We start from the raw sequence: 22,992 nt of genomic DNA on the forward strand, positions 1-22,992 counted from the left end.
CAAAAAAGAAGGATCCCAGAAACAATGGGAAAAGCAAAGGCCACTAGGAATCTCGTGGGGCTGAGCCCATGTTCTGCTGCTTGCTAGGCATGAGAAGGATGGAATCTGCTGGCCTCTGCCCACCCCAGCCACCTAGGGACCCCCGCCCTGGTGAGCAGGCCCTCTGCCATCTTCAAGCCAGGGTGTTTTTCCATCCTAGCCACTACTCTTTTGTTCCTGCCTCCTTTCTGGGAGGCCCTGAATTGTGAGACTATGGAAAATTCAGGCTGTTTTCCCTGTGGCTGTATTTTCCACATCGCATCACTGAAATGTGTCAATGGCCAACTTCTTCAGACAAGGGAGCATGCCACCCACTTAAAATGCCCCTCTGGTGGTTTAGAATGTTCCTTTTCAGCAGCAGCAGCAGGTCTGACACCCCATCAGTGGTGAGAACAAAGAAAGTGGGTGAGAGATTTCACAGTTTCCTAACAATCCTCCTCTAATAACTTCTCCCCTGAGCCCAAGGGGCTCTGCCATCCCTGGGAGGGGAAAACCATACAGTTGTCCTTTTGTGATGTTGGTTTTCCATTTGAGGACTTTGGGGGGGGGAGGGGCTCAATGACTCTTGATATAAATGACACAAGCTGTAACCGGGGAATGGAAGGCTTGTGATCAAAACAACCCAACATAATGGCTGCAAACCACCATGACATTACTAGAAATATATCTTTTTATTGAAATGGCCAAAATTGCCAGGCACGGTGGCTCATGCCTGTAATCCCAGCACTTTGGGAGGCCGAGGTGGGTGGGTCACCTGAGGTCAGGAGTTCAAGACCAGCCTGGCCAACATGGTGAAACTTCATCTTAAAAATAAATAAATAATAATTTTTTTAAATGGCCAAAATTTACACCTGGGTTCATATTCCAGTTCTACCATTTTACCACCTGCCATGACTTTTGCAATTTAACTTCCCTAAATACCAGTGTCCTCATCTATAAAATTATATTATGTTTACTTCATAGTGTTTTGAGAATTAGAAAATAAAACATGTAAAACACTGGGTATACAACCCAACAAACAGTAGGTGTCCAATAATGTAGATGAATGAACACAGGCAAGAAAAACGGAGGTTCGGCCGGGCATTGTGGCTCACACCTGTAATCCTAGCAGTTTGGGAGGCTGAGGTGGGTGGATCACCTGAGGTCAGGAGTTCAAGACCAGCCTGCCCATCACGGTGAAAACCCATCTTTATTAATAAAAAAGAAAAAAGAAAAAAAAAAAAAACAGAGAAAAACAGGTTCATTTTTCAAACAAATCAAACTTATTTACTTATTGCAGCTCTTTACAGAATCTTATCTTCAAGGACTTTTACTTCTGTTTTTATTCCCCAACTTGCATCTAGGTCACACAGCTTTCATCTACTAAGTATGTATTCAGCTATTCAACACCTATCCATCTCAAGCACAGATACGGGGATGCAGAGGTGACACAGGACAGGTGAAGTCCCTGCCTTCCCAGAGCTCAGTCTTTAGACAATTCTTTATGAACTTCTAAATTTTTTCCCTGGGCCTGAGAACACTCTTTCCTTATTGGTCTTCACCACCTTTCTCAGTATTAGGTGGCCCATCCTCTCAATTGTTAAATATTTTGGGACATGACAAAAAAAGGGCACCCAGACCCTGCTTCCTGAAACGGGAAATTCCGGGTCCACCATGCTATCAAAACTGAACTGAACTGGAAATGAGGTTCCAGATGTGATGGCTGCACGATCTGGAGAAAAATTATATCCCCCCGATCTCTGTCTTCTCATCTGTAAAATGGGAGGTTTGGTCTAAAGCAGGAATGGAAAATAGGTTTCAAGGATAGTCCTTTTCCAACTGTCAGTGGTTGCCTGAAGTGCTGTGCTCCCTCAAGTACTGAGACTATCTGGGCTCATAAGGAAACAACTCCGTGATAGATTAGCAATGTCTGCATGTGCCTGGAGGTGGGGGACGGCAGTGGATGGGCCACATGTGCTCCTTCCTGATCTACAGGAGTTCAAGGGACCCTGTGAATTCTACCATTTATAATTCTGTGACTCAGTGAAATACTGTTTTACTTTATCTTTGGCATGAGGCCTGCCTTTACACAAATAGCGTTTTCATCTGTTTGGTCTGGCACCTTAGCCACCATCACCTTTCAGAAGCCGTCTCAGTTACTGTTTCAAAGCAACAGCAGCCTTACAACAAAATAAACATATTTACTGATTTATCACACTCATATTCAGTAAACTACTGCTTCCTGCCACAAGGGGTCCAGGAAATTAGGTCAGAAAGGAGAACTGACACTTATTCAGCATCTATTAAACACCATTTTCCAGACATTGCATCCTACTTGTAAAACACCCTACTGGAGTGGTCATTAAATCTTCCTTTCACAGAGCAAGAACCACCGCTCACAGCCATGAGGAAAGTTGCCCCAGAAGCAGGGATTTCAACTTGCAGCAGTTTGGATTCTGAATTCTACCACACTATGATCAAAACATACCCAAATATCTTGTTTATTCCTTTTCTTCCAGGAGGTGGAGCTGAAAATTGAAACTGACAGGAGGTCTAGACAGAGCAATGAGATCTGAGCAAACATTTAGATGACTCAGTCTCCATCCATCATTTTTCCCACAGTCTGCTGGAGATGTGACCAAGAGTAGAGGCTTCCTGCCTGATTGGAGAGGCCAGCTCATTTATTAGATTTGGGGGCATGACTGTGAATTTCCTGGGAGCATTAAACATGTCCTTCTGCATTCCCCATTTCCCATCCAGATCCAGTTCCCTTCCATGTTCCTGGTTCTGACCCTGGAAGAGGAGACGGCATGATCGGGGCCTCTGTGGGCCTTGTCCCCTGGTCTACCTCCCGGAACCCCTCGCTACCACTGGCAGGAATTAAAAAACAACCATCACCACCACAAAACCTCCTTGGGGGCCTGAGTCTCCATAGGACCCTCTTAGGAGTCTGGAGCCCCTTTACAGGGAAGTGGGAGGCCCTTTATGTCTCTGGGAATTCTTTGAGGACACCATGGTGGGGAGGCTTATAAAGGAGGGTGTAGAATGGGTGTTAATTCCTGAATGGTCAAAAAAATCACATCTTTTGATCCCCCCAATCTCCAAGATGCAGCCTGAGCTGCATACACCAGACCTCAGGGAAGTTTTCAGCATGCTGGCTACAGGCCAGGGTGAGGGCTGAGAAACTCAAGTCAGTGGTATCTGTTATGCTCTAAAGACACCCCCTGAGACTATGGCTGCCACACTGCAGAGGCAACTGCTGGAACCAGAGTTGGAGAAGGCCCTGGCCTATGCAAGGGCAGCAGGCGCCAGGAATTTTGAGACAGTCCTTCAGCTCGCATTGAGCGCTTATGTCCACTAGTGTCTACAGTCATGAAGACCGAAAGGTTGAAAAAAAAAACTTCTACCTTGTGCCCTGCTGGTGGGAATGCAAAATGGTACAGCCACTATGGAAAACAGTATGGTGGATCCTCAAAGCATTAAAAATAGAATGACCATACGATTTAGCAATTCTACTTCTGGGCATACAGCCAAAAGAATGGAAAGCATTTGATATGAAAGAATATCAAAGAGATATTTGCATACCTGTGTTTATAGCAGCATTATTCACAATAGCCCAAAGGTGGAAGCAACCCAAGGTGCACTGACAAATGAATGGAGAAACAAAATACGTGTGTATATACACAGATATACATATATTCATGTCCATGTATATACACACTCAATGTATTATTCAGCCTTACAAAGGAATGAGATTCTGATACCTGCTACATCATGGATGAACCCTGAAGACATTATACTAAGTGAAATTCACCAGTCACAAAAATACAAATACAGTATGATTCCACTCATATGAGGAACCTTGAGTAGTCAAAATCATAGAGACAGAAAGTAGAATGGTGCTTGCCAGGGGACTGGAGGAGGGGGGCATTGTTTAATGGACAGAGCATCTCCGATTCGCAAAACAAAGAGAATCATGGAGAATGGGTGCACAGCAATGTGAATGCAGTTAACACTGTTGAATTATATGCTTAAGCATTGTTAAGATGGTAATTTTATATTATAGACATTTTACCACAATTTTTGTATGTTCCGTCAAGAACATGAGTGTTGGCTGGGCCTGTAATCCCAGCACTCTGGGAGGCTGAGGTGGGTAGTCATGAGGTCAGGAGATCTAGATCATACTGGCCAACATGGTGAAAGCCCATCTCGACTAAAAATAAAAAAAATTAGCTGGGCTTGGTGGCGGATTTCTGTAATCCCAGCTACTTGGGAGACTGAGGCAGGAGAATCACTTGAACCCAGGAGGCGGAGGTTACAGTGAGCCGAGATCATGCCACTACACTCCAGCCTGGCGACAGAGCAAGATTCTGTCTCAAAAGAAAACAAAACAAAACAAAACAAAACAAAACAAAAAAAATGAGTCTTGGAAGTTTTGGAATCAATAAGACCTAACCGTTTCATTTTATTTCTCTTTTTTAGTACTGGGTCACCCACCTACAAGTTTTGTTTTATAATTTTCTCTGAGTCTCAGTTACTTCATCTGTAAAATGCGTTCAACTGTACCTGCCCTGTAGCACTGTCATGTGGATTATGTGAAGGAATGCAAGTCAGATCCTTGGCACAGTGCCTGACTAAATAAGGGACTATTGAGAGCCCTTATTTATTGTTGTAGCCCTTGATGTTATTTTAAAAACAAAACAGTTTTTTGGAATAATGCCAACAGGTAAAGAAGGACAGGGCCACGTATTTGGCAGCCAGGCTACAAAGACCTATAGTGAAAGTTATCCAGGCTGGTCTGGAAGGATCCCCAGGTCATGAGAGCAGTGGACAGCCACACACCTGCGTGGAGGAGCTGTTTGGCCCCTGACATGCCCAAGCTACTCAGAGACCACAGAAATCAGCTTGTTCTGCAGCTGACACCATCAGCCTAATGAGATTTCAAGTTCATTTACTGTCACTTTTCTGGCCTGTCTACTGGCACCAAAAGCAGAGTGCTCCATTTCTAAGTAACGGTTTCCAGATTTCAAGGTCAGAAGCCAGGCTTTTCGCAGGGCACAGGCTTTGCAGCCCAAAGGGGACTCAGGCCTCCAGCTTCAGCAGGATTAAGCAAAGCCCCGTGTCCACTAATGTCTTTGTCTTCCAAACCATGTCTTTCTGACTCTTTCCTCTGGGGATTCCATGAAGTCTCATTACACAGTATAAGGCATGGTAAAGCACTGCAGATGCAGGTTATGCTCCTTACTCAGCATGCAGTCCTAACTCCTTGGCATTGCTCTCCAAGGCCTGCCTGATCTTACCCCTGCCTCTCCCCAGCTTCATCTGCTGCCCCCCAAGCACATTTCCCGCTCTAGCATTCTAAACCGTTTAGTGTTCCTCCAACATATTATTTCCACATTCCTCCTTGACTTTGAAAAAGAAATACTTCTTCAAGGAATACCCTTCTTCCCCACAACTGAGAATTCCTAGACATCATTCAAAATACAGCTCAACGGCCACCTCTTCCAGGGAGCCTGTCAAGAAGTGTGAAGGATCTAAGATTCTATTCTACTTGCAAGATGATACATGTGCCTGTCACAGTTTTACGGCTACTAGCAGAAGACATGAGACTCCTGGATCAGAGACTTTATTTCAGCAATACAGAAACAGCATAAGCCCTCTTGTCCGTGTCAGTTCTCCTAGCCTGCAGGTTCCACACTGCCACATGGAGGGGTCCAGGTGGATGCTGCACATGCATTGGGTTTACATCACACCTAAGGAATCTCAAATTCAGAGAACCCAAATCCGTGATAATGGACTGCAAGCAAACCTGCCCTCTGCCACGGAGGGACAGCTCTCTCGCATTTTCAAGGCTACCTCTGTTTTTCAAGGCCACTGCCTATAAAACATCCTTGAAAAGACAGTCTGGAACAAGAGGTCAGTTAGTGTCAGATACAGTTTGGATATTTGTCCTCTTTAAATCTCATGTTGAAATTTGATCCCTACTGTTGGAGGTGGGACCTAGTAGAAAGTAGCTGGGTCATGGGGACAGATCCCTGATGAGTGGCTTGGTGCTGCTCTCATTCATTAGTTCCCATGTGTTCTGATTGTTAAGAAGAGGCTGGGCGTGGTGGCTCATGCCTATAGTCCTAGCACTTTGGGAGGCTGAGGTGGGAGAATCTCCTGGGGCCAGGAGTTCAAGACCAGCTTGGGCAATATAGTGAGACATTGTCGCTACAAAAACAAAAAAAAGCCTGGCATCTCCTTTCTCTCTCTCTCTCTCTCTCTCTCTGTCTTTCTCTCTCTCTCTCCCTCCCTCTCTCTCTCTCTCCCTCCCTCCCTCTCTCTCTTTCTCTCTCTCTCTCTCTCTCTCTCCTCCCTGTTCCTCTCACAACGTAATAACTGCTTACCTTCATCTTCTGCCATGAGTGGAGGCTTCCTGAAGCCCTCCCCAGGTGCAGATACTGGTGCCCTGCTTGCACAGCATACAGCAGAACTGTAAGCCAAATGAACCTCTTTTCTTTGTAAATTATCCAGCCTTGGGTACTCCTTTATAGCAATGCAAATGGACTAAGAGGTGCCTTTGCTTATACAATGAGAGAAACAAGAAACCTGTAAAGAACTGTCTCGCAATAAAGTACTCCCTGGCTTCCTGGTTTGGCCCCTGTAACCATGCCGCCACAAAGCTCTGTGCAACCTTTGCCTTTCAAAATTATGCACCTGCATTGTAACGACTTGTTTATTTTTTTGTCCACTACTGGCCTCGGTGCTCTCTGATTGTTAGAGACTGTCTTTTACACTTCCCTGCCAGAAACATTGCAGGTACTCAAACAATGTGCAAATAAATGAATTGAATAATTAATACTGATAATTTTGAGAGCCATGGATTCGGCTATCAAAATAATCAAATCATAACAAATAGCTGCCAGGTAGTGACTTGTTCTTTATGTTCCAGATATTGTCTATGATTTTGACCTGGGTTATTTTTTTATCTGCATGACAATACTATATGGAAGGTACTTTTATTAAGCCCATTTAACATACGGGAAAACTACCGGCTTAGAGCACTTAGACACTCCATTAAGGAACTTAAACAAAGACACACAGCTAATAAGCAATAGAATTGCAATTTGAACTGGATCTGTCTGTGCCTGAGCTGTTAAGAGCTGTTAATCACCCCCGCTGATGTGCTGCTTCTATCAGCCGTCATCTAAACCTTGTTTGTATTTACCGGGGTGGAGGCAGTAGCCTGCATGTCTCCACCACCCACACCCTGTGACTCAGCCCATCAGCCGCCTCACAAAGACACTGAGCACTCAGATGTTCCCGCTAGGACTTCCCACCTCCCTAATCACCTCATACTGGAATGGATGGTATTTGGCTTAAGCATGACCTGGAATGCAAAACTGACCTTTCTCCCTGGCAAAGAGAAGAAGGGATAAGATACATTTGCAGACTCTACATCTGATACAACTAACAATTCTCCAACAGCCATCCTCCTTGCCTAGATTTCCTTGACCCAATAATCAAAGAAATAGAAACAGAAAGAAGATATCTTTTTTCTTTGCCTATCATATGATTACCCACTGTTAACACCCACTGTAGGTGAGGGCTGGTGAAACACAGCCTCAGAAATTGATGCTAAAAATAAAAATGAGTAAAACCTTCCTAGAGGAAAATCTGCCAGTATCTCTCAAAATTTTAGATATGCATAACCTTTGACTTACAATTTAATTTCTAGCATTTATACTGAAAGCATTTGCAAAACCGTTCAAAAATATAGAGATATGTTTACACCAAAATTGTAAATAATTCACAAACTCTTTTTAAAATAAAGAAATCTGTAAAGGAAAGGTCTCTGCAAACTTAAAATCCTCTGGAAAGATCTATTAATGATTTAATATATATTTTGCCAGACTTTTTTATGGATAGTTTTTTCTAAAAATAAGGTATTTCATACACTGTATATGTATATTTGATATACTTTAAATATTATATATACTGTTTTATAATTTTTTTTCACTTAACGTTTGACTGAAGACAACCTTTTATACCATCTTCACAGTATTAACTTCACAATATTTTGGTTTTTGATGTGGAATCACTTCCATTTAATAAATTCCTTCTTGGAAGATATTTAGGTTGAAGACAGTACAACTTAATACACCAGGTAACAGCACAAAAAGAAATGCCTACCCCATAAAAATTGCTCACCCACATCAACTATATTTATTTAGGAATTATTTACCCATTTCTCAGAATGATAGGGAGTCCATCAATTATATCTCTTTTCCTACTGAATAAGGCATGAGGGCGCCTTATACTTAGTCATAAATCACAGTCAACTCAAAATATAAATCTAAAAACACAAATGTACCCAAAGTCTTTGTGTGCCTAGAATATGGAACGGAACATTTACACAAGCCTATGCTGTCAACCTTAGGACGATAAGTCTGTTTCTTTCTGCAGAAACCGCTATCACCCCTTGCCAACTTTGGGCCCCACCTTGGAACTTGCCAGTACCCAGTCATCGCCTAGTCCCCTGGTCGTTCATATGACCTATACTTCCCTTTGCCTGTATCCCCAGTGCCCAACCTAGACATATCTGAGAGGCACAGTTAGGAACAATAGCGGGATGAGTCAGCCTCGTGGCCGGGAGCACGGAGCTTCTGGCAGAGCACGTGGCTCAGAGAGCGAGGCAGGCTGCCGCAGAACGGAAACAGCCTGAGGCCACAAACGTCAGCGGAAAGACGCCTGTGCCTGCGGAGGCCTTAGGAACTTCCCCCCAGTCTCACGCCCCTCTTTTTTCAGTAAAGTTGCTGGGAACCAGCCAATTAGAACCCAGTTTTAATTACTCTTCAGTAATAATGAACCTCACACAAAGAGCTTCTAGAAACTTGCCACACTAGATTCTCACGCAGTCTTGTGAAAGGGGGATGATTAGCCCCATGTGATAGTAGAAGAAACGGAGTCACAAAGGGCAGAGCTTGTAAGGTCGATACAGGGCTCCCACCGAGGTCTGCATCTCACGTTGTTCCGACCTCCGTGCCTCAAAAGGGAAGGGCTGCATTTCCTGGGACTCAGCCACCACCCCAGCCTCCCTGGACCTTGCAGGTCTCCCCAAGAGGCAGATCCTCGGGGAACTAATTGAATCCCTCTAGAGGTGCCGCACCCTCCCCAGGTGCACTTCTTTTAAACTAAGAAGCCCCCCGGGATTCCTCATCACGGTACCTCTGGACACTCCATTAAATGGATAGAGGTCAGCATCAAAAACCAGGGTGCAGGGAGAAAACAAAGCGAGCATCCTACTGTCCACTCTAGAATGAATGAACACGTTAGAGTCAGGGAATGATACATAGGCCTGAGGAATGAACTTGATGAGGCCTGAGGGAGAAAGGGCTTGCTCAACACACTTTCCTCCCCACTCTCTCGCTTGGTCTCTCTGGGCTTGGAGGTGATGGAGGCTCACTGCTCCACGGGAAAAGATGGCCACGGTTTAACAGCCCACTCTGTTAACACGGTTTAACAGCCCACTCTGTGAAATGTGTCCAGGGCTCCAACACATTTCACAGGCAAAGTATCCTCACAACAAGTGGCCTCACACTTGTAGAGGACTCCAGGGTCACTGTCCTCAGACTGCTGACCCAGTCAAGAAGGCACCACCAGCACTGGAACAAGGAAATCGCTGGGTCACTCAAATCTCTACAAGCTGTGTGTTTTTAGCAGGGAAATGCATCCACCTGTGGCCTCAGAAGTCTGTTGTTTGTTTGTTTCTAGAGACAGGGTATCACAGTCACCCAGGCTGCAATGCAATGATGCAATCATAGCTCACTGCAGCCTCGACCTCCTGTGCTCAAACAATCCTCCTGCCTCCGTCTCCTGAGTGGCTGGGACCACAGTCACATGCCACCATGCCCAGCTAATTTTTTAAATTTTTTGTAGAGGGGTCTCAATTTGTTACCCGGGCTGTTCTCAAACTCCTGGCTGCAAATGATCCTCCTGCTCAGCCTTCCAAAGTGCTGGGAATACAGGTGTGTGCCACTGTACCCAGCGTCTCAGAAGTCTTGGCCAGTATCTCGGAGTTGCTTGTACATGATTGAACCTATAGCTTCAAAGTAGGTGTGTTCACATAGATATAAACCAGCTCACTTTTTAACATCGTACTCTAACGTGAAACCGGAAAGACCACACATGCAGGACGTGCTAACCCTTGTAGCTGTGAGTTGGATTTTAAAGAGGATGTGTCCCATCAAAAGGGTGCCTTGGCTAATTGGGCCAGACTCTGCCTACGTGCGGACACAGTTCCATAAATAAAAACGTCCTATGAATGCACAATGGCTTGCCCATGCTCTAGCTTCTCATGCTGCTTTCCTCCTCACCCCCAGCACAAAAGCGGCACAGTATCAGTGTGCCTGTCCCTGGCCTGTGAAGTGGGGCAGGCAGAAAGTCTGGCACAAAAGCCTCGCAACAAAGACGTCAGACCACATCCCCATCGGCCGACGCGCTCAGGTGAAATAACAAGCCGCAGCGTCCTCTTCCCCTTTCACATTTGAGTGTAAAAACAGACCAGGGCCTTGCACATACTGCGTGCAATTTCTAGACAGGCATATAGTGTTACTGTCTGTAACTTTCTGTGAGCCTCCTCGGGTTCCCATGCATATTAATACACATTCCAGCATTTGAAGAAAGGAAAGTGTAAGGTGTTGGGTGATTATTTTTAATTGAATTCATCTGGAAACTTTAAATCCTGAAAATTTAGCTCCTGTTTATGGTATTTTAAGGTTTGCACAGCATATGATTTGTCCTTTGCAATGGCAAATCCCTTTTAGAGAAAGTTTCTGCAGTGTGTAACACGTCTCAGAGCAAACTGTAAAAATCATTAAACTGCAAAGTGATAGAGTGGGATAGCGGTGACGATGCACAGCCCTTGCCTTCCTTTGATAGTAAACTAGTCTTTACAGCTTTCTGCTCAGAAAACGGAGCTCCATGTCTCTGTAAAGACAACGCTGAAGCCCTAGATCAATTGTGCTAGGACGATGGTGAGCACAGGAATAGGAAGGCGGTTGAATGAAACAATTCTGTGGACATGTGAAACTGGATCTCACTTCCTGACTCTCGGCAAGCCACTCTGACAATGAATGTGGCTCTGAAGTGAGGCACACATGCCACCTTTTCTGCCATATGACATCCCTCTCACAGGTGGCTTGAAAAGTCTCCAATCCATTCTCCAAAGCCCAGTGGGATCTTCCAGACACTAGTTAGCCAAGCATCAGATGACCAAGGTCTCCCTTCTAGTCAAACAGGAATTTATTCTCATACAGAAACCTGATACGCTCCTATTTTGAGAGTCTGAGCAGGCATCAAGACAACCTTGGTGAGCGTCTGGCATGTGGGGTTCTTAGATCTACTGCTCCCCTCAACCTCCTGTATTCTCAGGACTGTCATATATGGGGGTTCAGGTTCTGCCCTGCACAAGGGGACCAAGGTGTGTCCTCCGTCACACAAGGGCCACAGGAGACTGCAGGGGCAGGGGTAGAGACTCTGAACCTCCTAGATGAGTCCTGAAGCAGAGGACACAGGGGCACATGAGGCCACGCGCACTCGGAAAAACTGACACACGGCACAGAAGTGCAGGCAGCTGGTTTCTGCCCTAAGCATGCCCTTGGCGTGTTCAAGATCTTGTCTCTTCCCCACCCAACTCTCAGAGTCTCAGTTCCCCCAACTAAAAGGCACAAGCTTGACCAGCTGCTTTGCTGAGAGGGTGGAGGGGGCAGCACGGGCTGCAGGTGCGGCAGCCTCAAGCAGGCCTGGCCCTCCAGCAGGTGCAGGGGTGCTCACAGGCACGGCTGCCCCCTCCCCAGAGCACAGCTGTACCACTGTGCGATGATACATTAAGTTTTTTTGACTTGAGAACAAAGGCTTTTCTCCCAATTCACAGCCCTGTGAGTTCTGCTTCCCCGGCCCTTTCCATTCCACAGCTCTGCTCCAGCCTCAATCTTTCAAGCCCCAAACACAGCCTGAGATCTGGAACACCCTAAAACACTTCCCTCTAGAACCATGATCACATCCTATGGCTGGCTGGTTTTTCTTTTGCTTTCTTCTCCCTCTGCCCACCTTTGGAAGCTGGCCTCTCTTCCATCCCTGTCTTAGTTAATCTAGACTTTGTTTCAGAGGCTTCTGTGCTGCCAGGGCGGCGAGAGATGATGGACATTGTTACTTCACTTGAAGATGCGGAAGCTGAGGTGCCCTAGCTGGTAGGCGACAAAGTGAGGCCTCTAGACTCCACAGCCGGTGCCCTTTCCATTTCACTGCAGTTCCTCCCCACCACCCCCAACCTCCCTTGAATGGTGGGGTCACTACCATTGCACATGGCCAACTGGACCCCCAGCCTGCCGTAAATGTCGGCCAGCTCCCGACACTTGAGCACTGTGCCAAAAGTAAGAAAAAACATCCATCACCTACCAACCAAGACAGCCCCACCTTCCTAACTGTCATCAGTACACTGATTCTCTTCCAGCCATAAAACCAAAAAGAGGTGGGGAAAATCCTCAATGCCCTGGGAAGGCCAAGGATGCATAAGTTATCTGGGTACAGAGGGGCTGGCTTCTTGTAGTCTCCATAAAGAAGGCACACTCCCTGCCGTCTACTCCTCAGCAGGCATGTGCCTCTGAAGCCAGACATCTCTTTGAGAAGATGAAGTGCAGCTGGGAGACCAGTGACTCCAACCGGGTCATACCCTGACCTGTGCCCAGGTTTTTTTTCGGTGAAATCACATCCCTTCCAAATTTAGGACTCTATAATTCTGTGAAATCCATCCTGCCTCTGGACTAAGCAACAGGCAACTAACAGAAGCAATCACAGGGACCAGAGCCTCACCCTGGAATGGACAGACAGCCTTCTTCCCTTTAGGCCACTGGGCTCCACATAAGGTGTTCTTGTTCTCAAACCGCCTGCCCACAGGTGGGATTACAAAAGGTGGGGGCGTCCCCGAGGCTTTGGGGATTTCACCATCTGATCACCAGGACTGTCACCACGGTTCCAGTCAACATGTCTAATACTTGCTTGTCCCCCTTTCGAAGCTGAGATGGACCATGCAAACGACCACTGAATTTCATTTCTCTGTTGTTTCTGATGCCAAGTGCATGGAGGCGTAACCTATTACTGGACTGCATCGGTCTGGTCAGAAGTGTAGGGATTGGGGGATCAGGAGAGGCACATGAGAGTCAGCCCCCTCCCGCCCATGGTCTGCATCTGAGTCGCCGTGGGCAAACTGAAAGTGAGTTTGCCAGGGTGCAAGCGCAGGGGAAATGACAACTCACATGGCTCCTTCTGCCTTCTTCATCTCCCACAGATGTGATCACTGTCTCTGAAAAGACCATTTGTCCAGTCTGGTTGTTGGTTATCTATAGTAAAACAGGTACAGTGAAAGTAAAATAGAAGGAATTCTGGACAAATTCCACAAGTTGTTTCTGTGTTTTGTTTTCCATTTTCTGAAGCAGGGGTAGCCAGTAAGGAGTCGAAATGCCCACCCCCCTTTCTTCCTGAGTTCCCACAGCAGCTGTGAGATGGACAGCTTCCCCTGGAGGCAGTGATAAGAGATAACAGAGTCAGCCTCATAGGGCTGCTATGAGAAGGAAATAAATCACTGCTATGAGAAGTGATCCAGAGAACTCACTTCACACAGTGCCTGACACCCAGCAAAATGCTCAAGGGTATCAGCTATTTCTATCATTCTTGGGGCTCATCACTTGAAACTCAATGTCAGCTTTGTTTTTGACAAATTACAAGTCTGGGTGTCCGGTTGAACATCTTTCATGAAAAGCAAGCAGGTTTTAACTCTAGCAGCCCTATCTGGTTCTGGTGAATGGTTCCATTTCATCAAAAAAGTGCTTAAGTACAATGAGAGACTTGTTTCAATATTCCTCTATCTGCTGTCTGCCTCCGATTCTCTAACCAGATGCAGGCATCGCAAAGCTAAGTCTAACACAGAACCCAGGCTGTTCCTGCCCCATGAGAGGCCATGTCCAAAGTTTGGCTTGGTGATGAAGGATAGAAAAGATGATGCTGGCTCAGGAGCTAGGAGATGTGTGTTCTTTGAGCTCTGGCTCAGTCGCCAATAACCAGCTAGTAAGTCACCTGCAACAAATTGTATCTCTTCTCTGATTCAAAATTTTCTCACTTCTACATCATCTTTAGGGTCTCTGCGAGCTCTAATATCACAGGACCTGCAGCCAGAACAAAGTGGAAACTCTTGTACTAATCTGCAATAAGGAATCAAGTCCTAGTTCTGAGCAGGTAAGGACCACGTCTTAATCACCGTGCTTTTAAATTTTTACCTCTCCCCAAAAGAAATGATCCCTTCCTCTATGCTAGCTTTTTATAGAATCAACCAATATAATTCTACAAGCCTGTATGTATGGCTTGCATGACTTATTAGAACCTTTATTATAACAATATGTATTTTTCCTAAATCTCCAGAATAATATATAAGAAGTTTTCCAAATATGTTTTGCCACTACTGAGCCTTTCTTTTATGAAGCATTGCATAAGACTCGTGTTTTTTTGTTTGGTTGTTTTTTTGTTTTTTTATTTTTATTTTTATTTTTGAGTCCGAGTTGCTCTGTTGCCCAGGCTGGATGATAGTGATGCAATGATCTTGGTTCACTGGAACCTCCGCCTCCTGGGTTCAAGCGATTCTCCTGCCTCAGCCTCCCAGAGTAGCTGGGACTATAGGCGCGTGCCACCAAGCCCAGCTAATTTTTGTATTTTTAGTAGAGACAGGGTTTCACCATGTTGGCCAGGCTGGTCTCAAACTCCTGACCTCAGGTGATCCACACATTTCAGCCTCCCAGAGTGCTGGGATTACAGGTGTGTGCCACCGTGCCCAGCCTTTTTTTTTGAGACAGTCTTGCTCTGTCACCCAGGCTGGAACACAGTAGCATGATCTTGGCTTACTGCAACCTCTGCCTCCCAGGTTCAAGCGATTCTCCTGCCTTAGTTTCCCGAGTAGCTGGGATTACAGGTGTGTGCCACCTGAGAAATCACTCCATACAGTGCCTGACACCTAGTAAAATGCTCAAAGATTTTTTTGTGCATATTTTTATTAGAAATGGGGTTTCAGCATGTTGGCCAGCCTTGTCTCAAACTCCTGACCTCAAGCGATCCTCCTGCCTCAGCTTCCCAAAGTACTGGGATTATACACATGAGCCACTATGCCCAGCAGAAGATTAGTATTCTATAAAACCCAGGTGAGAATTACTGCACTGTGTTGATAACATAACTTTATTATAACAACAGTAATAAGAACACTGATTTTTGCATTGTACTTTACAATGAGCTTTCATATACTTTAGGTCATTTGGCCTGCACAATACTGTCATATGATGTTGGTATTCTTATTTTATAAATGCAATTAGTGAGAATCAGAACATTTAAATCATTTTTCAGAAATCACACTAGTGACAGGTAGGACTCACACTCAGGTATTTTGATATTTACAAGAAGCAACTTTAAGGAGCAACCAAACCTTTTGGTTAATTATTGTCAGAAAGGATGACTTGATATTGGTTTTGACAAGAAAACATAATCACTTTTGAAAACATTCCTGTCGCAGATGAGCAATGCCAAAGGATTGTGTTCCGCAGGTAAACTCATTCATTTACCTGGGGGATACACTCTGTAGCTGATCCATCTAACTGAGCTCATTACTATGCAGTGGGAGAAACACCACACAAAAGCTACTTTATAGTCAAGGCAACGGCACATAAAAATTGATCCCCTATGCACTGTGGCACAGAAACAGTATTGCTTCTACCAAGTCATTACCTGGGCCCTTGAACAAAACTGAGGTTCTTTCGTGAAAGCCACTGTGGCCTTGCATGCTGGAGCTGATATGAGCTGACAGGGCAAGCTCCTTGATATTCACAACAGGATGCTAACAACAACCCTGAGTATCTGCACAGCACACAGTCTGCTGCAGTTTGCTCTCAGAGTCCTGCCAGATCACATCAGAGACACTGCACACCAGGGGCAGGCTAGTGCTGTGTTCCTCGAGATTTGCAAAGCTTTCTTCATCAGGTCAGAATGAGAATGAACCTGGTTGCTCTTAATGCAGATGTTAGACCAAGAGGCACTCAGACAGGTGGTAGTTTGGGGGGACATCTGCTATAGAATTGTGAACACACAGCCAGCAAACAAATGAATGTTGAATTTTGTGGCAGTACGGGGTTTCACTTCCGGAAATGGGGTATATCATATTTACATTCCTCCTAATAGTGAAGGTCAATTCACTGTAACATGTTCTCTGGTTCAATCCCTACTGAGACATACATAAAGCTTACGAGATCAATCAATTCCACAAATTCAATGCTAGGAAAGGGTCTTTTTAGACATTTGTTTGCTTTCTTTTTTCAAATAATAATCCCTGAACATTCCTTTGCAACTGGACTGGCAGGAAGCCTAGGGTTAAATATATTGCATAAATGCAAAAGCAATTTAGGATCCTGATACATTCTCTCTCCACTTTAAACAGAATCCTTCTGGTTTTCCATCTATATTTTACAATTCTCACTTGTATTTTGAGCTTGTATATCACATATGAAAAAAAAAAAAAAAAAAGCAAAAAACTTTAGTTCTCTGATGGGAACTCCTATAGAAAGGAGGAAGTGCTGGCCATGACTTACCTTGTGAATTTCTCGGTGCACATGGATGGTATTATTTCCAACCTTAGTGTCTGTGTTGGTCTCATTGTGATAGCTGGGAGGTAAGTTTGCCAGGTTCACTTCTGACGATGCTTTAGCAGCAGCTTCTTCTGCCTCCATCTATTAAGTCAATGAATTTAATGAGCAAAATTATTTTCTCTTGTTACAAATGAGAGTCTATTAGAAAAAAAATCTCTTTTCCTCTTCTGCAACTACAAAGAATGATGATGATAATAGGTGCTATTAATTGAGTACTCACTATGACAAGACATTAGACTAAGTGTTTTGCATATATTACAGCACTGAAATTTCACAACCCCTCTGGGAGGTGGGTGTTAATGTCCCCATATTACAAATAGGGAAACTGAGGCTCAGGAAGACTAGATAAATTCCCCAGGTTCCAGAAAAGGGTGGAGCTGGGATTTGAACATGTTTCCATTAGCCAGTCTTGCCCCCTGTGTAGATGCTGTTGATGCCCTGCCCATCTCCTGGTAGTCTAATCTGGAGGTCACCTGCAGCCAATTCCCATACCTGCCAACAACCAACTCTGTCTCTCTCTGAGAGCATTCTCTGGTCCCCAAAGTATGCTCAGTCTGCACAGGCCCCAAGTGCTAGGGAGTTACTATTCTAGAAATGAGAGACAGGCAGGCTATGGAGGTAAACACTCCAGATTCTCCCTTCAGTATACAATTCCAAAGCATGTAGAATCTACGTAGTTTCCTCTGAGGCCCCCATGAGATGGAGCCCTAGATGCCTGCAGCAGTAACCTGCCTGTGGGCGTACCATTGATTGTCTTTCTTTTCTTTCATCTCACTTTCCCACTTCCTGCTAGTGTTTTCTGGGGACACATTCCACATACACTATTTGCTCTTAAATCCTTTGGTCTGTTGGTGGTGGTGATAGGTGCAGGGGATGGAGAGAGCCCACACCAAGACAGTCCCTTATTCCCTGCAGGTAGGGCCACAGCTGTGTCTCCTTCCCCACCCCATCTCTTGGGTACACTTGTAGGAAATCCTTGCAGAGGGATCTTTGCAGAGGGTCAATAACCAGTCCATGGGGTCCACGCCCTTTCTGGTCTTCTTGAACCTATGTTCTTCTCTGTTTGTCAGGTTTCTGTGGCCACTGTCCTCCAATCCTCCAGTCTCATGATCCTCCGTAACATCTGTATCAGATACGTCAGTGACCTGACGTCTGCACCCACTTCCCCTTCCAGACTTACCCCCTGTTCTATTCCTGATGAGCGGGCAGTTGACAATGTGACCTATTCACAGCGGATGGGACCCAAAGGGAGGCCACATCATGGACTAATTGAGCCAATCAGATACTCTCTCTAGGAATTTAAAATGAGAGACACAAAGAGAAGTTCTACTTGATAGTTGGCAATTTTCCAACACTGCTGTTTTTATCTCTGGGCTATTTTTATTTTTTAAAACGAATGCTCAAAAAGTATTTTCCTTTCTTAAAAAAATCACTGTCCTCTATCCCTTCCAGCACTAGATGAGCCCCCACCTTAACCACCAGGTTTGCTGAGCTGAGGAGGATAAGAGGAAAGAATACTCAGGTCTCAATGCAACATGAAAACACAACTCAAAGTGTGAAGAAAACCTGGTAGGCAAAAAGGCTCAGCAAGGACTTAGTCAGTGGCTGCTGTGCACACAGGGCTGTGCTGAACTTTGAGACGGCTGCTGGGATGTTTGAAACTTGATCGCTGGCTTTATAACGATAGTAATTCTGAGCACAGCACCCATCTTTAGGGCATTGACTATGTCTGAGCCATTGCACAAGATGCCCTGAATATTCACAGCAACCTTATGGGGAAGCTGTGATTACAGTCATGTCCAAAAGTCTGAAAAATAGACATAGCTGGATCCCTTCATAGACCCACTGAATTAAGATTTCTAGAAGTGAGCCCCCCGATATCACTGAGCTTCTCAGATGATTCTGAAGATTTCCCTCCCCTCCCTCTGCCCCCGGTTAAGAACCTCTCTGTTCCAGGCAATAGGGAGTTACAGCAAGTTCCAGAAGGCTAGCGGGAAAATAATATAAAGACTAGACAAGAAAGAGAGCGGAGTCAGGGAACTGGCCAGAATTAGGTCTAGGAGATAGAGGCTCCATCTGGGTAGTGGCCTTCTAGGTGGGAAAGACTCTAAGTAAGTCCAGAAGGATCAAGTCACTGAGAGATGGCCACTGGATGAGTGAAGTTGTTGCCTGCAGCATCCTCAGAGAGGAACACAATAGAAAATACCAGGATTCTGGAGTCAGACAAGGTGGGTTCAAGTCCTGGCTCTGCCACCAAGTAGCTGTATGACTTTGGGCAAGATACCAAATCCCACTAAACCTCAGGTTGCTCATTTGTAAAATAGGGATGCCCTACTTTATTGAGTAGCTATAAGAATTAAGAACCATGAAGTAGAGACAAGAATTCAGGCATGAAATACACTATCTGCCACACAGCAAAAACGAAATACACAGCAGTTTTCATTACATTGCCCTTTAAGAAGGCACTTTCAAAAGAAGCCAGTTTGTTGTGCCAGAGATCTGAAGCGAATGGGTAGCTAGAAGCAGGAAGAGCGGGCAGTTGATATCATGTGTTTGAAGAGCTTGCCAACAAAGGGGGGAAGAAATGAGGCTAAGACAGAAGACAGAACAAGCAAGAAAATGACTTTTTTTTTTTTAAAGCAAGAGACCTTGCCCCCAGTTACCACTCTGGTCAATGACAGAAAAGATACAGCTGGGAAGAGAAGACTGAAGGTGCTGGAGAGGATCAACCCAGAAGAAGAGAATGTTTTAGTGTTTTTTAAATTACCGTTGGGATCAGTTTGGCTTTCAAATAATCGCCAAGTTGCCAAACCTAGAGTTTGCTCTGGGTTGAGCAGACAGTCTTTTTCTAAAACCTTTCCCCCCTCAGCTCAGCCACTGGTTATTTCAATAGAATGAGCTAATGGTTCTTAAATGGCACCATGAACTAAAAGTATAGTTTACAATGGAAATTTCAACCACAACTATTATTGCCACTAGCAAGAGAAACTTAAGTCTGAAGCAAAAGGAGCTGTTTCATAGAGAAGGAATGCGAATGCCATTAAAAATGGCATTTATGGGGCCAGGCGCGGTGGCTCAAGCCTATGATCCCAGCACTTTGGGAGGCCGAGGCGGGTGGATCACGAGGTCGAGAGATCGAGACCATCCTGGTCAACATGGTGAAACCCCGGCTCTACTAAAAATACAAAAAATTAGCTGGGCATGGTGGCACGTGCCTGTAATCCCAGCTACTCAGGAGGCTGAGGCAGGAGAATTGCCTGAACCCAGGAGGTGGAGGTTGCGGTGAGCCGAGATCGCGCCATTGCACTCCAGCCTGGGTAACAAGAGCGAAACTCCGTCTCAAAAAAAAAAAAAAAAAAAAAAAAGGCATTTATGGTTGGTTAAATCTGTGTGTCTGCAAAAGAGGTATAGCAGGAAAAACTGAAGAGATGAATCCAGGCTTGGTATTGGAGTTCTTGCTAGGAATAGGTAAGGCAGTAAGAACATTCTAAAACTAGCGAGCTACCGAGCTGGCAACGAGGGGAGGAGAAATAGAGTGGCTATATCCTCAGAATACATTAATTGGTAGCATACAGAATGGTAACACAGGAAAGTAGGAATATCCCAGACTGGAGCCATTTGAAGATTTGCTTCTCCCAATAATGACTCTACAAGCAGAGCTGCTTTGCCCTTCCCCTTAAGAAACTTCAGCAGCTTGAGTCAGCTGGAACATTGAAAATGCCAGGAAGTTGCCGGGCACGGTGGCTCACGCCTGTAATCCCAGCACTTTGGGAGGCCGAGGCGGGTGGATCACAAGGTCAAGAGATCGAGGCCATCCTGGTCAACATGGTGAAACCCCGTCTCTACTAAAAATACAAAAAATTAGCTGGGCATGGTCGCATGTGCCTGTAATCCCAGCTACTCAGGAGGCTGAGGCAGGAGAATTGCCTGAACCCAGAAGGCGGAGGTTGCGGTGAGTCGAGATCGCGCCATTGCACTCCAGCCTGGGTAACAAGAGCGAAACTCCATCCCCCCAAAAAAAAAAGAAAATGCCAGAAAGTTACTTGAAAGCAGATTCATGACGCAACTACGTAAGCAAATAATACATCTGGCCCAGGTGCTTTTGATTCTTCCCCTGAACAGTGAGTAAATGGCAATTATCCCCTGTCTATGAGATTTAAGGGGCTTTCTGGCAGTCTATTTTTATACATATACATATATATTTTATTGTACTTTAGGTTCTGGGGTACATGTGCAGACATGCAGGATTGTTGCACAGGTACACACATGGCAATGTGGTTTGCTGCCTCCATCCCCCCATCACCTATATCTGGCATTTCTCCCCATGTTATCCCTCCCTGACCTCCCTAACCCCCACTGTCCCTCCCCTAGTCCCCCCCAACAGACCTCAGTGTGTGATGCTCCCCTCCCTGTGTCCATGTGTTCTCATTGTTCAACACCTGCCTATGAGTGAGAACATGTGGTGTTTGATTTTCTGTTCTTGTGTCAGTTTGCTGAGAATGATGGTTTCCAGATTCATCCATGTCCCTACAAAGGACACGGGATAATTGCCATTTAAATGTGGCACATATATACCATGGAATACTATGCAGCCATAAAAAATGACGAGTTTTTTATGGCTGCATAATATTCCATGGTGTATATGTGCCACATTTTCCTTGTCCTGTCTATCATCAGTGGACATTTGGGTTGGTTCCAGGTCTTTGCTATTGTAAAGAGTGCTGCAGTGAACATACGTGTATATGTGTCTTTATAATAGAAAGATTTATAATCTTTTGGACATATACACAGCATATACCCAAAAGCTGAGTCAAATGGAATTTCTATTTCTAGATCCTTGAGGAATCGCCACACTGTCTTCCACAATGGTTGAACTATTTACACTCCCACCAACAGCATAAAAGTGTTCCTGTTTCTCCACATCCTCTCCAGCATCTGTTGTCCCCAGATTTTTTAATGATTATCTCGCAGTCTCTTTACAAAAAATCAATACTAATAACCACAGTCTATTAACAATATATTGTATTCTATTTTGGAAAACATCTAAAAGATATTTCAAATACTTTAAGATTAATTTTTAATGGTTTAAGATATTTTAAAAGACAGATTCTATTGAGAATCTATCAGACCCTAGTGGTGTTTTGTTACCATTCATACTGCTACTATTAATATGACGATAATGACAGCTATTATTTACAACCAACGATCATGTAATCCTCACAGCCACCTCACAATGAAGCTACCTATATTATACCTGTTTTACTTAACCCCATTTTAGGCCGTCAGCAGATAGCCTGCCCTAGAACCAGAGGCATCACGAGCTCAATTTAATTTGAAGCTACACAGTTAAGAGACAATGGGGCCTATCTGACTCCCTCAACCTTTCATTGTTCCAGTGATTATTCTGCAATCATAGGAAACAGAAACCGGGGCTCTTGGGCTCTGGACCTGACTGGCAGATATTCAAGGACAGCTGCCCAACTCACTGATTTGCTTGACTTGCATCTTCTCAATTAATTCTCCCCTTACCCCAAGAGGTGGACATTTTTCCACTTCAGACTCAGGATGCCACTGCCAGTAAGTGGCAGAGCAGGGACTGGATGAGGGAAGGTCCGTCCCCACTGCCTGTTCTCCTGCCATGCTGTCCTGTACCCACTGTCAGTGAGGACACTCTTTGGGAAAGAGTGGGGTAGAAGTGACAGCCCGTGTCTCCCCTGGTGCAAACTTCAACCCGCCAACCTACACAGAGCCACATCTAGAGGGAGGAAAGCTGGGGTCTTGGCAAAACCCGTTGTGGATAACACCCATGGAGAGGACCGCGTCACTAGGTCCCGCAGGGCCCCACACTGCTCTGCTCAAGAAGAGACTGAAGAGCCCATGTCGCTCCCTCTCCTCCCTCAGCAGGAGCTGACGTCGGAGGACCACGCTGCAAACTTTCTGAACAGTGGCAGGCACAAAAGCATAGAGGTGACTTAGTCAGTCTTACTGGGAATCTGTGTGCAGGAGGGAAAGTTCTAGAATAAGATAAGGAAAGCAGATGGCCTGCCCTAGAACCAGAGGCATCGCAAACTCAATTTAATTTGAAGCTTCAGAGTTAAGAGACCCTGGGGCCTATCTGACTCCCTTCACCTTTTAATTGTTCCATGTCATGATTGTTTTGCAATCACAGGAACATGAATCACAGAAAGATCCTGGGTCTTGGGATCTGGGCCTGTCCAGTGGATATCCAAGGACAGCTGCCCAATTCACTGCCTCC

General features: G+C 45.2%; 1 protein-coding gene across 2 annotated transcripts in view; it reads right to left on the bottom strand.

Annotated features, from left to right (window-relative positions):
* DKK3 (dickkopf WNT signaling pathway inhibitor 3) overlaps nucleotides 1-22,992 on the bottom strand; it is a 48,649-nt gene that overhangs the window by 23,447 nt on the left and 2,210 nt on the right. Inside the window, exons 4-5 of one of the 2 annotated variants that reach the window (XM_039471128.2) lie at nucleotides 16,680-16,817; nucleotides 13,317-13,400 (exon numbers count right to left, since the gene is read on the bottom strand). In XM_039471128.2, the coding sequence (XP_039327062.1) occupies nucleotides 13,317-13,400; nucleotides 16,680-16,817 (222 nt within the window). The remainder of the gene's footprint in view (nucleotides 1-13,316; nucleotides 13,401-16,679; nucleotides 16,818-22,992) is intronic. The other variant, XM_074401095.1, reaches the window with a different exon arrangement.

This window comes from Saimiri boliviensis, chromosome 6 (assembly GCF_048565385.1).
Source record: "Saimiri boliviensis isolate mSaiBol1 chromosome 6, mSaiBol1.pri, whole genome shotgun sequence".
Taxonomy (NCBI): domain Eukaryota; kingdom Metazoa; phylum Chordata; class Mammalia; order Primates; family Cebidae; genus Saimiri; species Saimiri boliviensis.